At 43.8% G+C, this 18512-nt stretch overlaps 1 protein-coding gene across 2 annotated transcripts in view; it reads right to left on the bottom strand.

Annotated features, from left to right (window-relative positions):
- Positions 1 to 11404: 11404 nt before the first annotated feature.
- LOC141096563 (mitochondrial ornithine transporter 1-like) overlaps positions 11405 to 18512 on the bottom strand; it is a 36514-nt gene continuing 29406 nt past the window's right edge. For both annotated transcript variants that reach the window (XM_073583282.1, XM_073583283.1), the window contains exon 7: positions 11405 to 17721. In XM_073583282.1, the coding sequence (XP_073439383.1) occupies positions 17597 to 17721 (125 nt within the window). In that variant the 3' untranslated portion in view covers positions 11405 to 17596. The remainder of the gene's footprint in view (positions 17722 to 18512) is intronic.

The following is an 18512-nucleotide window of genomic DNA, read 5'->3' as shown; positions in this document are numbered from 1 at the left end:
AAGTCAAGTAGTGTGCATGCGCCAGCTCCACTTGTACATCACCAGTGACGCGTGCCTGCTCAGACCTCTGATTCCACTGCGCAGGCGCAACACTTTGCGCACTGCATTGATGACGTAGAGACATCATCCACTTCCATCAAGATAGATGTTTTTTTTTTTACACCTAAACCACCACAAATACATTGTAACCCTGCTCTATTACTCTCTGTATTCCAGTGCATGTGCCGAGGATGTCTCCTTATGGTGCATTAGCAGTAGTGAAGGGTGCGACGGGCATATTTTTGCACTGCACTAAGTATTTCAGGCCGGTAGATCCTGCTTCACTGCACGTGCCAGAAATAGACGTTGGAATAATATATCTTTCTCTTAGGGTCCTCCATCAAGCCATAGCTGATAGATTATGAGTGTGGCAAGCTTGAATTCTTGTGGAAAATTTAAAAAATATATATATAAAAATAATTATATATATATACGGTAATTATTATTGTTTTTTTAAATTATATTTATATATATCACGGCGCCGTGCTTCAGTCTCTCCGTGTTGTTTGTCATCAATCCCTGCAGAAAAATCTCGCTATTTGGACCTCAGAACCGGAGAAGCCCCCGGACCTCGGCGAGCGGGAAACAGGCGCTGATGACACGGCGGAGCCACGGCCGGAGGAGCAGGGAAACCGCGGCCGCATCGTGACAGCGCAGGAGTCTGCGTGACGTCAGGACGTGTGACACGCAGCGCCACCTTCTGGAGGGAACATGTATGTGTTCTGGCTGCTGCAATACCATCATCACCCATCTTTCCTGAACCCCCAATCACCCTGTATCTCTCTATCACTGGTATGTGTTGTAGCTGCTTTCTCACCTTATTTCCTTCATTGTAACACACAATTTGGCCTTATCTGTCCATTCGAATCTATCTCCTTTTGCATTTTCTCTCCTGACTTCTAATTAATCGTCTCCTGTGTCTGTCCAGTCTCTCTGGCTGCTCCTCCCTTTCTGATCACACCTGGGCCCTTTCATGTGCTGTTAAGTTACTATAAATTCAGACTGAGAGGTCTGTCTGGACCTCGGTCTGGCTGTCATTCCAAGGATGTCTTCTAAGGATAAAATGTGAAATAATGCCTGAAGTGACCAGAAAGTACGACTAACCACTGCGTTTAGATGTACTAAATTTCTTTTGCCTTCTAAATTACTCTCACCATGCTGACATATGCTCTAACAGTTTTGGCTCCATTAATCCTCACTCTCCTTCGCTATCCGCAAACCCCAGCACCCGCTAACCAAATAGTAATCTCTCCTTCCCTCTTGCCTCACCACCTGACCTCCTCTGCTGAACTGCTCCTCAACCTCAGAGCTCTCTTAATAAAATACAAAACAAGCCACCCAACCTCCTCCCACATGCTCTCCCTCTCTCTTCTTCTCCTCACTGCTGGCGATATATCTGCCAACCCTGGACCCCCACAGCTCATACCTCCCATTATTACCCCCTTCTTTCGCTCCAAAACAAACACAAACACCTGAAATCTTTTCCACCTCAAATCCGTACCCATCACAACCACCACCCTGCTCCCACTCTCTGGGGCACTCTGGAATGCCCTCTCCTTCTGCAATAAACTCCATGTGATTCACGACCTCTTTACCTCTCGTAATTTTCCCTTCTTTGGCCTCACCGAAACATGGCTGACACCCTCCTACACTGCCTCCCCTGCTGCGCTTAGTTATGGCAGCCTCCAATTCACCCACACTCCATGCTCTGGCAACAGAGATGGTGGAGGAGTGGGCCTTCTCCTTTCTTCCAACTGCACCTTCAACCCAATCCCACCTCTTCCCTCCCTTGTCCTCCCCTCTTTTGAAGTCCACTCTGTCCGCATCTATTCTCCCTCCAACCGGCCATCATATACCGACCTCCAGGCCCGACCACTGCCTTAATTGACCAATTCTCTACCTGGCTCCTTCACTTCCTCCTGCCTCCTTCTGCTGACATTCCCACCATCATCAGGGTGACTTCAACATCCCCACTGACACCCACGAGTCAGCTGCCTCCAAACTCCTGTCCCTTACTTCATCTTTTGGACTTACTCAGTGGTCCACCTCAGTCACCCACACAAATGGACACACATTAGACCTGGTCTTCACCTGCCTCTGCTCTTTTGAACTTCACCACCTCCCCTCTTCCTTTATCTGACCACCATCTACTCACTTTCAAATCCCTGTCCTCCTCACCTGTCACCCATGTCCAGCAGCATGCGCACCCCCTGCAGAAACCTCACATATCTAGACACTCACATTCTCTGACTCTATCCTACCACTGTCCTCCATATTTTCACTCCAGGACACAGACACTGCCACTACTTTCTACAATGCCACTCTTGCATCAGCCATCGACTCGGTCACTCCTGTCATGCGTAACAGAGTGCGACGAATCAATAGACAACCCTGGCACAATAACATCACTAAAAAGCTTCGGCAAGCATCCAGAATTGCAGAACGGCGCTGGAAGAAAACGCATTCGCAAGACGACTTCACTGCACTCAAACAAGCAACACTTGAATTCAAATCTGCCCTCACTTCTACTAAACAGGCCTACTTTACATCCCTTGTATCTTCCTTATCCCACAACCCCAAACAGTTGTTTGGTCGTAAATGGCTGCACATCCAGTTGGAAGAATATCTCAAGTGGGGTACCACAGGGCTCTGTCCTGGGCCCTGTATTGTTCAACATCTTTATCAACGATTTAGATGAAGGAATTGAGGGTAAACTGATTAAATTTGCTGATGACACAAAGCTAGGAGGGATAGCTAATACTAGAGAAGAGAGAGAGAGGATTCAAAAAGATATAAATAAACTGGAGAAGTGGGCAGCAACTAACAGAATGGTTTTTAACAGGGAAAAATGCAAAGTACTACATCTGGGCAATAAAAATGAAAAAAGCATATACAGAATGGGAGGAAAAGGCCTAAGCAACAGCACATGTGAAAAACACTTGGGTATACTAATAGATCACAGACTGAATATGAGTCAACAGTGTGATGCAGCAGCAAAAAAGGCAAATGCAATTCTAGGATGTATTAACAGAAGCATACAGTCTAGATCACGTGAAGTCATTATTTCCCTCTACTCCTCTTTGGTCAGACCTCATCTGGAATATTGTGTCCAGTTTTGGGCACCACATTTTAAAAAAGACATCAACAAACTGGAGCAAGTTCAGAAAAGAGCAACCAGAATGGTGACCGGTCTGCAAACCCTGTCTTATGAGGAAAGGCTGCAGGATTTGGGATTGTTTAGTCTGCAAAAGAGAAGACTGAGAGGAGACTTAATAGCTGTCTACAAATATCTAAAGGGCTGTCAAATTGTAGAAGGATCAACTTTATTCTCATTTGCACAAGGAAAGACTAGAAGCAATGGGATGAAACTGAATGGGAGGAGACACAGATTAGATATTAGAAAAAACTTTTTGACAGTTAGAGTGATCAATGAGTGGAACAAGCTGCCACGAGAAGTGGTGAGTTCTCCTTCAATGGAAGTCTTCAAACAGAGGCTGGACAGACATCTGACTGGGATGATTTACCTAATCCTGCTTTGAGCAGGGGGTTGGACTAGATGGCCCAGGAGGTCCCTTCCAACTCTACGATTCTATGATTCTAATACTTTTTACTCCCTCCTCCGCCCACCACTGCCCCCTCCGACTTCCCTAATCTTTGCCGAGGACTTTGCCGCACACTTCAAAAACAAGATAGACCAAACACAGCAAGTTTTTATTGCTCAACCACCACAACCCTTTTGCATACCAGACCAATGCCCAAACCCCATAACCTCCTTATCTAATATCACTGAAGGGGAGCTTGCTCATCTTCTCTCCAAATCACACCTCACCACTTGTGCACTTGACCCCATCCCATCACACCTCCTCCCCAACATCACCACCACTCTTATCCCATCCCTAACCCACCTCTTCAACCTATCACTAACTTCTGGTACCTTCCCTTTTGCTTTCAAATATGCCACAATCACGCCTATCCTTAAAAAGCCAACTCTCGATCCAACAGCCACGTCCAGCTATCGCCCAATATCGCTTCCATTCGCTTCTAAACTCCTGGAGCAGCATGTCCACGCTGAACTTTCCTCCCACCTCTCATCTAACTTGCTCTTTGACAATCTCCAATCTGGCTTCCGCCCCCATCATTCCACTGAGACAGCCCTGACCAAAATTACCAACGACCTACTTACAGCCAAAGCAAATGGACAATACTCTATACTCCTCCTTCTAGACCTGTCTGTTGTGAGTTCATTTTGCCCTTCGTCACTGAGGTCTGGTGAACTCCCTATTCTGATAAAGGAAGGTAATGAGCCTGATTATCAGGCACCTGAGTCTAATGAGGATGACTGGCTGAGTGGAGTCACGGACTGGATATAAGGCTGCCTACGCCCTTCTGCCCTGCGGGTGATTTCTCTGTGGACTTCTAGGACACCAGTCTGATTCCTGCTCCTCTAAAGCTAAGTTTTCTGTTTGCCTGTTAGCATTCTTGTTTTGTTTTTTGTTCTCCTTGCTTTTCTGTATTCTGCCATTCCCTTCTGGGGTGAGCTGAATCTCCTTTTGCCTGTAGCTCTGTCTTCAGAATATTCCTGAGTACGGACATAACTTTTTGAAGCCTAGCGTCTTCAGGGCCTTTTTCACTGTCAGTCTGTTGGCTCTTATTTTCTTAGGGTTTTTCACGGATTGCAGACAGCAGCCTTCCTGTCCTTTTCTATCTAGTTAGCTTGGCCCCGTCTTTGCTCAGTCTATCTTTCTGTCTGTGTTAGTATTTTCATCTTGCTTCACCGTCATTATATCTTGGGGGCTGCCTATTGCTTTGGGGTCTGCTCTGGGGCAGTTTAGATTTCCCCTTTCTTTCTTTAGGCCTATTTAATTCTCCGGCTGTGATCGAGGGGTCTAGGGCATCGTAGGAACCCCCCACGGCTACTGCTAGTTGTGTTGATAGGTTCAGGGGTCTGCAATCCGATAGCTGACAACTTCTCTGGTTTTCTGGACTTAGCTAGCATTTCTGTTTTTGCCTCCTACGGTGACTCATTCATAACAGAATCACCCGCCATACCGCAGATCCTAGGGTACTCAATAGCAGGAAAGAATTGTGTTTAAAAGAAAAAAAAAAAAGTGTGTGTGTATATTCTTTCCTCTATATCTCTGAGGCCGTAGGGGGAATTTTTTTTTTTCTCTCAATGGAGATAAAGCAATTGTCTGATCGTGTGGAGCAGCTCGCTGCGGAAGTGCGGGGAATTTCCGCCTACCTTGCTCGTTCGCATGCTGTTGAACCAAAGATCCCTACACCTGATGTATTTTTTGGGGATCGATCTAAATTTTTGAGTTTCAAAAATAATTGTAAATTATTTTTTGCCTTGAAGCCTAACTCGTCAGGAAGCTCCGTGCAGCAGGTTAAAATTGTCATCTCTTTGCTGCGTGGCGATCCCCAGGATTGGGCGTTTTCTTTGAAACCAGATGATCCTATTCTGACTAATGTGAACGCATTCTTTCAAGCTTTGGGGTTGTTGTATGACGAACCTAATGCTATTGATCAGGCTGAAAAGACCCTGTTGGCATTGAACCAGGGTCGATATTCTGCAGAGTTGTACTGTCAAAAGTTCCGAAAGTGGGCGGTCCTTACTACCTGGAATGATAATGCCTTGGCTGCTCTCTTTCGGAAGGGTTTGTCAGAAGCCGTAAAAGATACTATGGTGGGATTTCCTGTTCCCTCTGGTCTGGACGATTCTATGTCATTAGCCATTCAGGTTGATCGGCGTTTACGTGAACGCAGGATTGCACGAGAGGTGTTGCCACCGGTTGAACAGACGTCTGAACCTATGCAATGTGATAGAGTTTTGTCTAAGGCGCAACGTCAGGAGTTCAGAAGGCGTAATAAGCTGTGATTTTTCTGTGGAGATGCCTCGCATATTATTTCTGTTTGTCCTAAACGAGAGAAACGCTTTGCACACACGTTTTCTGTTGGTGGTGTTCAACCTAAGTTTCTTCTGGCAATTACTCTGATCTGCTCCCTGTCCACATTTTCCGCCAAGGCTTTTGTGGATTCAGGAGCAGCGCTAAACCTAATGGACTTGGATTTTGCTAAACGTTGTGGATTTCCGATGACACCTCTGCAGACACCTATCCCTTTGATGGGGATTGATGCTACTCCTTTGGCTAAAAATAAACCTCAGTTTTGGACCCAGGTGGTCATGCGGGTCGCCCCAGACCATCAAGAAAATTGCAGATTTTTGGTATTGCATGGTCTGCATGATGCCGTTGTTCTGGGGTTTCCCTGGTTGCAAATTCATAATCCAGTTTTGGATTGGAAATCTGTGTCTGTGGTGAGTTGGGGTTGTCGGTGTGCCTTTAGTGAGGCTATGGTTTTTTCCACCTCTCCTCAGTCGCATGATGTTCCTGACTATTTGGCGGATTTTTATGATGTATTTAGTGAGAATGAGTCTGCGTCCTTGCCTCCTCATAGGAGTTATGACTGTGCAATTGAACTAAGCCCGGGGTGTAAATTTCCCAAGGGTCGGCTCTTCAATTTATCTGTACCCGAGCACGAGGCTATGCGGTCCTATATTAAGGAGGCGTTGGAGAAGGGTCATATTAGACCATCCTCTTCACCCTTAGGTGCCGGTTTTTTTTTTGTGGCCAAAAAGGATGGTTCTTTAAGGCCTTGTATTGATTATCGTGCCCTCAATAAAATTACTATTAAATATCAGTATCCGTTACCCCTGATTTCGGATCTATTCTCTAGAGTTAGAGGTGCTTGCTGGTTTACCAAGCTTGACCTCAGGGGGGGCGTATAATCTTATCCGCATTAAGCAGGGGGATGAATGGAAGACGGCGTTTAATACTCCGGAGGGACATTTTGAGTACCTGGTGATGCCTTTTGGGCTCACTAATGCCCCTTCTGTCTTCCAGTGCTTCATGAACGATATTTTCCGAGACTTTGTCGATAAATTTTTGATTATCTATCTGGATGATATTTTGATCTTCTCCAAGGATTGGGATTCTCATGTGGAACATATTCGGACTGTGTTCCGGATCTTAAGGGAGAATTCCCTGTATGTCAAAGGATCAAAATGCCTTTTTGGAGTACAGAGGATTTCATTTTTGGGATTTATTTTGTCTCCGTCAACTATTGAAATGGACCCGGCCAAGGTACAGGCCATTTATGATTGGGTTCAGCCCACTTCTTTGAAGGCCCTCCAGAAGTTTTTGGGTTTTGCTAATTTTTATCGGAAATTTATAGCAAAATTTTCTAGTATTGCCAAGCCATTGACTGATCTGACTAAGAAGGGTGCTGATGTGTTGAATTGGTCTCCTGAGGCTGTTGCTTCCTTTCAGGAGCTGAAGCGAAGATTTACCTCCGCCCCGGTTTTGCGGCAACCTGATGTCTCACTCCCGTTCCAGGTAGAGGTGGATGCTTCTGAGATTGGTGCAGGAGCTGTTTTGTTCCAAAAGGATCCTGTAACATCTAAAATGAATCCCTGTGCTTTCTTTTCCCGAAAGTTCTCTCCATCTGAACGTAACTATGATGTGGTGAATCGGGAACTGTTGGCCATGAAATGGGCATTTGAGGAGTGGAGACATTGGTTGGAGGGAGCTAAACATCAAGTTGTGGTCCTCACTGACCACAAGAATTTGATTTACCTAGAGTCGGCTAAACGCTTGAACCCTAGACAGGCTAGGTGGGCCTTGTTTTTTACACGTTTTGATTTTGTGGTCTCTTTTCTTCCTGGAACTAAGAATGTCAAGGCAGACGCCCTCTCTAGGAGTTTCTTTGCTGATTCTCCTGTGATGACCAAGCCTGCTACCATCTTAGGCGAAGGGGTAGTTCTTTCTGCCATCTCGCCCGATTTGAGACTTGCTCTGCAAGAGTTCCAGGAGGACAAACCTGAGCGTTGTCCCAGTGGAAAGTTGTATGTTCCTGACCAGTGGAAGAAGAGAGTGATGTCTGAAGTTCATTGCTCTGCATTGGCTGGTCATCCAGGTATTTTTGGTACTAGAGATCTGGTGAGTCGCTCTTTTTGGTGGCCCACCTTGTCTCATGATGTCAGGAATTTTGTGCAGTCCTATGGGACTTGCTCCCGGTCTAAATCTTGTTCTCGCTCTAGTGGGTTGTTGATGCCTTTGCCGGTCCCCAGGAGGCCATGGACCCATATTTCAATGGATTTCATCTCTGATATGCCGGTCTCTCAAAGAATGACTGTTATTTGGGTGATTTGTGATAGGTTCTCTAAGATGGTTCATCTTGTACCACTCCCTAAGTTGCCATCTTCCTCTGAGTTGGTGCCCCTGTTTTTGCAACAGGTGGTTCGCTTACACAGGATTCCTGAGAACATTGTATCTGACAGAGGAGTTCAGTTTGTGTCTAGATTTTGGAGGACCTTCTGTTCCAAGCTGGGAATTCAGTTATCCTTCTCCTCTGCTTTTCACCCTCAGACCAATGGGCAGACAGAGAGAACAAACCAGACCTTGGAGTCGTATTTGAGATGTTTTATTTCCGCTGATCAGGATGATTGGGTTTCATTTTTGCCCTTGGCCGAATTTGCTTTAAATAATAGAGCTAGTTCTGCCACTTTGATGTCACCTTTTTTTTGTAACTTTGGGTTTCATCCTCGATTTTCTTCAGGGCAGGTGGAGCCTTCTGCCTGCCCAGGTGTTGACACTGTGGTGGAGAGAATGCACCAGATCTGGGACCAAGTGGTGGATAAATTATCTCTCTCCCAGGAAAAGGCCCAGCGGTTTTCCAATCGACATAGGACCATTGGTCCCCAGTTTAAGATTGGTGATATGGTGTGGTTATCATCAAAAAATATTGCTATGAAGGTGGCTTCTCCTAAGTTTAAGCCTAGATTTATTGGACCTTACAAGACTTTGGAGATTATTAATCCAGTCTCTTTTCGTTTGGCTCTTCCTGTCACATTTAAAATCCATAATGTGTTCCATAAGTCCTTGTTGAAGAGGTTTGTTGAACCAGTTTTTCCTGGGGTGGCACCTCCAGACCCTGTATTGGTTGAAGGTAACATGGAATATGAGGTAAAGAAAATACTGGATTCCCGTCTGGCTAGACGGAGACTCCAGTATTTGGTTAAGTGGAAGGGTTATGGTCAGGAGGATAATTCCTGGGTCTCTGCCTCTGATATTCATGCCAAAAGATTGGTGCGTGCATTTCATCGGGCTCACCCTGATCGCCCTGGTGGCGTGGTTGAGGGTTCGGTGAACCCTCCTCAAGGGGGAGGTACTGTTGTGAGTTCATTTTCCCCTTCGTCACTGAGGTCTGGTGAACTCCCTATTCAGGTAAAGGAAGGTAATGAGCCTGATTATCAGGCACCTGAGTCTAATGAGGATGACTGGCTGAGTGGAGTCATGGACTGGATATAAGGCTGCCGACGCCCTTCTGCCCTGCGGGTGATTTCTCTGTGGACTTCTAGGACACCAGTCTGATTCCTGCTCCTCTAAAGCTAAGTTTTCTGTTTGCCTGTTAGCATTCTTGTTTTGTTTTTTGTTCTCCTTGCTTTTCTGTATTCTGCCATTCCCTTCTGGGGTGAGCCGAATCTCCTTTTGCCTGTAGCTCTGTCTTCAGAATATTCCTGAGTACTGACATAGCTTTTTGAAGCCTAGTGTCTTCAGGGCCTTTTTCACTGTCAGTCTGTTGGCTCTTATTTTCTTAGGGTTTTTCACGGATTGCAGACAGCAGCCTTCCTGTCCTTTTCTATTTAGTTAGCTCGGGCCCCGTCTTTGCTCAGTCTATCTTTCTGTCTGTGTTAGTATTTTCATCTTGCTTCACCGTCATTATATGTTGGGGGCTGCCTATTGCTTTGGGGTCTGCTCTGGGGCAGTTTAGATTTCCCCTTTCTTTCTTTAGGCCTATTTAATTCTCCGGCTGTGATCGAGGGGTCTAGGGCATCGTAGGAACCCCCCACGGCTACTGCTAGTTGTGTTGATAGGTTCAGGGGTCTGCAATCCGATAGCTGCCAACTTCTCTGGTTTTCTGGACTTAGCTAGCATTTCTGTTTTTGCCTCCTACGGTGACTCATTCATAACACCTGTCCTCTGCTTTCGACACAGTTGACCACTGCCTCCTACTACAGATCCTCTCCTCCTTTGGCATCAAGGACCCCGCCCTATCCTGAATCTCCTCATACCTTTCCAACCGCACATTCAGCATCTCCCACTCCCACACTACCTTCTCATTCCACTCTCTGTTGGAGTCCCCCAAGGCTCTGTTCTAGGACCTCTACTCTTCTCAATCTACACACTTGGCCTGGGGAAACTCATAAAGTCCCATGGATTCCAGTACCACCTTTATGCCGATGATACTCAGATCTACCTCTCTGGCTCAGACATCACCTCTCTGCTCTCCAGAATCCCAGAGTGTCTATCAGCCATATCCTCCTTCTTCTCCTCTCGCTTCCTCAAACTCAATGTGGACAAATCTGAACTAATAATCATCTTTCACCCATCCCACAGATCTTCCTTACCCAAACTTTTTATAACAATTGACGACATCACGCTTTCCACCGTAACGCCATGTCCTTCAAACCACACATCCAAGCTCTCTTGACCTCCTGTCGCCTCCAGCTCAAAAATATCTCCAGAATCCGTCCCTTCCTCAACCCTCGATCTACTAAACTACTTGTTCATGCCCTCATCATCTCCCGCCTCGACTACTGCAACATCCTTTTCTGTGGCCTCCCTGCTATCACCCTTGCACCTCTCCAGTCCATCCTCAACTCTGCCGCCCGACTAATTCATCTCTCTCCTCCGCTTCTCCCCTCTGCAAATCTCTTCACTGGCTCCCACTCGCTCAGCGTATCCAATTCAAATTACTAATACTGACCTACAAGGCCATCTATAACCTGTCTCCTCCATATATCTCTGAACTAATCTCCCGATACTTCCCCTCACGTAATCTCTGGTCATCCCAAGACATCCTTCTCTCCTCCACACTTATTCGCTCCTCACCCAACCGCCTCCAAGACTTCATAGCCCCCATCCTCTGGAATTCCCTGCCCCAACATGTCCGGCTATCATCCACTCAGATCCTTCAGACGGAACCTGAAAACCCAGCTCTTCAGCAAAGCCTACAGCCTGCAATGATCCCCGCTGCCTCCTCACCACTACTGGAGCTACCGCCTCATAATCACTGGACCTACTGTCTCCTTCCCCACCATCCTGTAGCATGTAAGCCCGAAAGGGCAGGGTCCTCTCTCCCCTCTGTATCAGTCTGTCATTGTAAGTTTGTTTACTGTAAGTGATATCTGTAATTCGTATGTAACCCCTTCTTATGTACAGCACCATGGAACCAATGGTGCTTTATAAATAAATAATAATATATATTTTTTTACTTGAACAAAAAACGTCACAAGAAAAACAGATTTCCCAGGGTCACATTTATTGTAATGCTTCTCAAACTGCAAATGATAAGCCACTGCTGTTAAAGTGCATAGTAAACAGTACAAAAATACATTTTATGCAATTCTTGCAAATACATTTTTTCGGACAAGTCATATCGGAGTGTTACTGATTCCCAATGTTACCCTAAACAGTCTTCTAGGCTATGAACAATCTTTGCATCAAATAAATGGTTAAAACATAACAAGTCAATTGCATTGGTTTTATAGAAACTAGAATACTTGCACCAGCAAACTGAGGTACAGCATAAATGACAACCATTACTAAAAAATATCCTTGGCGTGATATAAAAAAAGCCCCCCCAAATACCCAACATAATGGAAATTCTCATTTGTACAGTTCCCCACTGTAAAGACAAAGCAAGGAACAGCTTTTTCCAGATGTGCTCTGCGTAGTGGAAGCTTGGTCATGCGTAGTGGAAGCTTGGTCATGCGTAGTGGAAGCTTGGTCATGCGTAGTGGAAGCTTGGTGACCATGGTCATGCTGTTGTTTAGAAACTATGGGCGCAGCTTCAGGGTGACAACGTTCTTGTGTAGATCCAACTCACAGAAAAGAAGTATCGCTAGCACAAATACATACAAACAAACAGTAAATGCTTCTGGGGGAAGAAGATGGATCATGAATAGTTAGGCAAATATTTGGGTCCATTATTTTTGTGTTGTTGAGGGGGAGCAGCAAATAAAGGAACTTTGTCTTCCTTCTGGAGTGTTTCTTTAATGGTGGCAACACAACCTTTGGATCCTGTTTGGAGTCTACTATAAATTAGATATAAGACCTTCTATTGGCTGCCAGACAACCAACTTAAAGCACCACTCCAACATTTTAGTTTATTTCAGCGCTGGAGTGGCGCCACTAATGTAAATTCCCTGACTCTAGTGTTGTACTCACCAGAAACCGTCTTTAGTGCTTCCCGGTCAATCTGTTCCCATGCCGCCATCTTGTGACCACAACGTCTCACTTATCGGATGTCAGATGTAACAGTCACAAGGTCTCAATGTAAGTCTATGAGCCTTGTTCTCGCTCTCATAGACACACAGTTAGTGACTTCGGGCTCACTCAGCAAACACTGGATCGATCCAGCAGGTTTCAACCTGTTGGACCAACCAGAGAGGCTCTAATAACAGATGAAGACGATGGTTGGTAAGTATGATACTAGGTACATGGAGCTTATATTAGTGACACCACTCCAGTGATGCAATAAAAAAAATGATGGAGTGGCGCTGTAAGTACCATTTGGAAGCCGTATGTAGCACAGAATGTTTCCATCACCTTCATTCTGAATGTATTGTTGTCATGCAAACTATTAGCTACAAACAGACCATTTTTTGGTTTCCATAAATAAGGGTAAATCACATATACACTATACAATGTTCTTGTAAATTTTGAGGGAGATTTAACATAACTATAGCAAGTCAAAAATTGTGCAGTCGCCCATAATGGCAAATCACAATCCATTTGTTATTGGTCCTTTGGAAAATAAAAGTCAACATAATATTCATAAATTTCTACACTTTTTTTTAATGTGCAAATACTTCATTGCCTTAAAATGGAGTCTGGACTCCCCTAAATATGTGCTGGGGTACAAATGACAACAATAAGCCTGCAATTAAATATTTATACATTGGCCTCGATACATCAAAGTGTTGTAGCCAGATTAGTTGCCAAACTTTTGCACAACTTGGTTGCAGAAAAAATTTGCGACTTTTGGCGTTCTCACGCAAGTTTCGCCTAGCTCTGGCAAAATGGGGGGCAGCTGGAGTGGGACAGGGGCGTGATGACAAGGCTTGTCTAATTTATGACAAGCTGTGTCGCTACTTTTCGAATGCATCTGATTCAGTAAGGATGAGAGGACTATTGAAGTTCGGGTTATGATGCCCAACCTGAACTTTAGTCCAAAGTTCGGTTCAGGTACCAGAACTGTATCAGAACTTGAACCAGGACCCAAACCCCATTAAAAACAATGGACACTCGAACTTTGAATGTGCAATAAAAAAAATCTCTCCCTCCGGACTTCTCCCAGAAATCCGAAATTTGCAACGGACTACCGGGAGAAGCCTGGGTTCAGCGTCAGACACTCACTGTCCGGTACAAACCCAGAACTTTTAAGTCCGGGTTCGCTCATCTCTAATTAAGAGTTGTGCACCTCTTAATGAATCGGTCGGACTCCAGCATGCTGGTCTTGGTGAATGGCAGCCATTGTGTTTTACAATTACACCATATTTTGTAATCTAATTGTCAATCGGCTGCTGCGTTCCCTATAGATCCTGTACCGTGACATGTCAATGTTTGAAGGTGGAAGTGTTATTTCAATAACTATCAGTCCAAACGGTAAACCACCTGTCAGGAACACCGCACTGCACTAGCTCACTGAGCCAGTGCGCGTGTCCTGAGTACAAAAACAGTGCTCAAAGATACCTGTGGAGCGGGGCAGCAGTGGTGAAGATGCGTGCTTCAGACTATCAGGACCTGAAGCACGTGACTGCTGGGGCGTGGCTTAAGCTCCACAGAGCTATGACCTGCAGGGAAACTCCTAGAAAGGTAACTACGGGACAAGTTACCAAGGGGCATAGACAGTGACGTAAACCAGATCAAGCCGGGGTCAAAGCACGAGATAGCAGGACAGTACCAAAGGGTTAGACAGAGCGGGTAGTCAGGACTTAGCAATAGATCAGAAAACCAGAACGGGCAATAGACGGTACAATAGGGGCCAACGGTAGCCAAGCCAGGAGGTCAGAACCGGAGAAGACAATAATACCAAAACGTGAGACAGAGAACAGAGTGAGGGGACAGACCGGGTCATACACGGGAATCAAACAAGCAATGCAGTATACAAGCACACCAGGGGTCAGACACACAGCCAGAATAACAGTATAGCTGACAGGGAATCCTAGTCTGGAGCGAGTATAAATACCCCTCCCAGATCTAAAGGGATGCCAGCAAAATTAACCCTGAGAAACCAGGACATTAACCATGTCCTAACCATGACACCACCACTGGTCTGGCTTTAGTAACCTTTGGTAATTTCCTGCTGTCGTACAAGGGAGGCAATTCCAAAAACTAGAGCATTACACGCTATAAATTAAAATTAATAGTTGACTATATAATAAATCGATGGGAGTGTGGCTGGTAGAGCATTTTTTTTAGTAGCGCTCTGCTCTGGGATCGCTCAAGTTTTCCTCTAAAAGAACCAAAATACATTTGTCAAGATGAGACAGCCTTATGTATAGTCCTATGCCATAAGTAAGAGGTATAATCCTAAATAAATACATACATGTACTGTACGCAGACTTTATGTACGTGTCCTGCTTTTTATGCATATATTCATTTTCCATGGAGTGATTCTGGTTACCTTCCATTTGTCAATATAAATAAGCCGGAAGAGTCACACATCCATCAGCTAAGGCTGGTTTCCAGTTAGAGTTTTTTTGCGCAGCGCATTGTGCTTAACATGGCGTGCGCATGGTCTTGTGTTTGCACGTGTTCGTATGCGTTTTCGTGTGCATGCGTTTTTCAAAGTGTCCGCCTAGGCGCGCCAAACGCAACCTGTTGCATTTCTGGGTCCGACGAAAAGGCGTCAAAAAACGCATGTGCACGCTTGCGCACAGAATGCGACAAAATAACACATTACAGTCTATGGGAACGCAGGCGTGTGCATGGACATGCGCTTTCGTTTGCGTGCATTTTTGGCGTGAAAATGTGTAGACACTGGTTTTAACCCCTAGAGAACGAATGTGCATAAAAAACGCAACCACATGCAAAAACGCATGATGCTTTTTTTTTTGCATGCGTTTCTATTCCGCACGATGCGCTGTGCAAAAAAACGCTAATGTGAAATTAGTCTAAGACCTACTGTGTAGACTCTACGTGACTGATCATGAGTAGTGGGAGTGTTAGGTTGGGGAAAGGGAGACGATTACTGAATTGCTGCACATTTCTAGAAATGTTAGTCTCGCTTACTAAAATAGTAGAGAAACAAAACAGTCTAAATAGAAGAATGACTGCACCAACTATCTATGGTCCCTTCATAGACTGTCAATGGAGTGCCAAGAGCGGATATATGCCAGGTCTGCGAGAAAGATGTGAATTTTGGAGGATCCCACCTACATGCAAGTGTAAATCCTGGTGGCTACAACATTATTAACACTATATTTATAAGATAACAATACTGTGGCTACAGCCATCTGCTATGGTCCGTCTCCACCTCCAGCAATGCAGCAACCTGCTCTGGATTACCGGAGTTCACTCCTAAAGTCCTGAAGAACTTTGCGCTATAGCAGGTGACATGGTGGACTCGTGAGTCTTTTAGATGTCTTTATAGCTACTTAGGTCGCTGTAGTCCATAGACTGTACCTCGTGAAATCACTACCAAATAGCTGAGGGTACACAACAGTAACAGCACATTATGCCCCACACACACCCATATATCACAATGACAGTGTTACCAGTTAAAAGTCAAGTTCAAGGTCAAACAAGCCCAATAATTGGCCCCGTGGTTCAGATAAGGCACAACAAGGTCGGAAAAGTAGTGGAAGAAAACTCCTCTCTCTTAATTATAATGGGACAATATTTCAAAATAAAGCATCTTCTACATAAAATGTAGACAGAAATGTAAACAGGACGTCAAAGTTACTAGAAGGGTCACCCACTGATCTGTATTGACCTTTTTCTTATAAAGAACCTTATTAATTTAGCAATTAACACTATGAGATGTGGTCATTTTGCCTAGTTAATGCTTTACGGTAAGTAATGCGCTTGCAATACTAAGCATAACCACATGGAGTGCTGTTACAAAACAAATCTAGCAGAAGAGATTACGCTTTGCGGTAATTACAGTAAATTAGTCTCTATTCAATATGGTAGGCTCAATTTAAAGAAAATATGGCAGGTTTGATGTGTCCTAGTGGATAAAATTGATTTATAATGGCTAAGCTATTCTGTGTGAATGGAGCATTACATATTGACCTGTATACTTTACTTAGCCATACAGAAACCGTATTCTTAAAATGTTAAGAATGGGTTATATTTTACATCACTCTACAACAACAAATCTAGTGATAAAAATTTGGAAAATAATGCTTACGAGTGTTATCATAGAAAATGGTCCTGGTTCTATCGTACCCTACATTCTACCCTTTTTCGACAACGAAAATCTATTATTCTAAAATATTTTTTCTTCTAAATTTATCGTTTTCATAACATATAAACGGTATTTACACATCATCCAATTTAACCTGAAGAATCAGATTAAAAAAAAAAAAATTAGATGGGAATCTTTACAAGATTCAAATGTGTTATTCTGGAATATCTTTTAGTGCTTTAGTCTCTATCCAGGATGAGGACATCTCCCTCGCAGTCTCAGCGAAGGCAATTTTTGGAATCTTGGAGTCACCTCCTTGAGTATGACACAGTATCGATATCTCATATCACATATCAGGCAAGATATTTTACCGTCATAGGTTTGTTCTTTGCATTTGGTCTATGAATGTTATTTTCTTTCTTATGTTTTAACGCTATCTACACAAATATCTTGTATCTTCCTTCTTGCCTTATAGTAGTCAAGTCAGGAATCCTGAGACCTTTCTGCGACTTACAGGTTCTCTGAGAACCTTCCTAGGTGACATTATATGATAACCTAAATAAACCCACCGACTACTCTATATGATAATCTAAGTAAACCCACAGACTACTCTATATGATAACCTAAGTAAACCCACAGACTACTCTATATGATAATCTAAATAAACCCACCGACTACTCTACATGATAATCTAAGTAAACCCACAGACTACTCTATATGATAATCTAAGTAAACCCACAGACTACTCTATATGATAATCTAAGTAAACCCACAGACTACTCCTGATAACATCATTCTTCTAAAATCACCAATGGTCCACATTTTTGGAAGGAAGTCACGGTAACAGTTGGAGTTTCCAATCAATATGAGGACCTATTTTATAGTTTACCTTCATGGATCAATACCATAACATACCTATACTGTATACCCTGTATAACCATAAACAATATTATTTGCTAAAATAAGAACTCTCGACAGATACCAATGAGTATTTAGCACAGGTTGTGATGTGTCACATGAGTGACATGTTCATTGCCCTGAGATGATGAGTAACCTCGCTGGCAAGGTGAGTTGAAGGTCAAAATGAGTCAAGCTGCTGCATCATTAGCTTCCTGCTATACTCATAGGCAAGGAACAACGCACCATTGGCTGGGAATGCACGGATCAGTGTAGGCTTAAGCCCCGAATATAAAGCCAAAATTCCTGTAAAGATATAAGTGGACAAAAAAAATAATGAAACTGTAAGTATTAAATTCTTCTGGGGATGGACAAATACAAAACAAAAAGATCTGATGAATATATTCTTTACTATTTTTTCATTCTTCGGTATTATACTCAAACGTTGTGCTTGGAACAGAATGTACAGAAAAAGAAAAAAAATTAGTCTCATTATATACTAATATTAATCTATCTCATCTTAGCTGATTTTTTTTTTAATCGGACATCACCGGTCCCCATATTACTTATGTTACTCTGAGCAGCCTGCATGGCCTAAACGTTCTACCATGGGCTGCAGCGTCTCCAGACTTGTCTCCCATCGAGCACATCTAGGACACCATTAGTTGGCAATTGCAAAGGGAGCCGCCACCAGTGGATATTGATGATTTGCTACCCAAGTGCATTCAGCGTGGCAGAATATTGCTCAACCATTAGTAACCTCACTGGTAGCAGCCGAGACTGTAAGTGCGGGGATTTCTGCGTGTAACAGTCATACTCAATACTGAATAAATTGAGATGTCTTGAACATTTTGTTTCCATTTTTTCATCATTTATGTATCATTAACTTGCCTATCCATCCTGTGATATCCATAATACCACAACTTTTCATTTTTAGTGCTACATCAATCTTATGTATTAATTTCCTATGTATCTTAATTTTACCTACTGTATCTGTCTCTCATATATCTATAAATACAGATCTATCAAAGGTGACATTGACTCAGATAACACATCACTAGGATATCACGGCACAAAAAAAGTGAAAAGACAAAGCT

Source organism: Dendrobates tinctorius, unplaced genomic scaffold (assembly GCF_039654945.1).
Source record: "Dendrobates tinctorius isolate UK_male_01 unplaced genomic scaffold, ASM3965494v1 ptg000075l, whole genome shotgun sequence".
NCBI lineage: Eukaryota > Metazoa > Chordata > Amphibia > Anura > Dendrobatidae > Dendrobates > Dendrobates tinctorius.
This window is presented reverse-complemented; position numbering and strand designations above follow the sequence as displayed.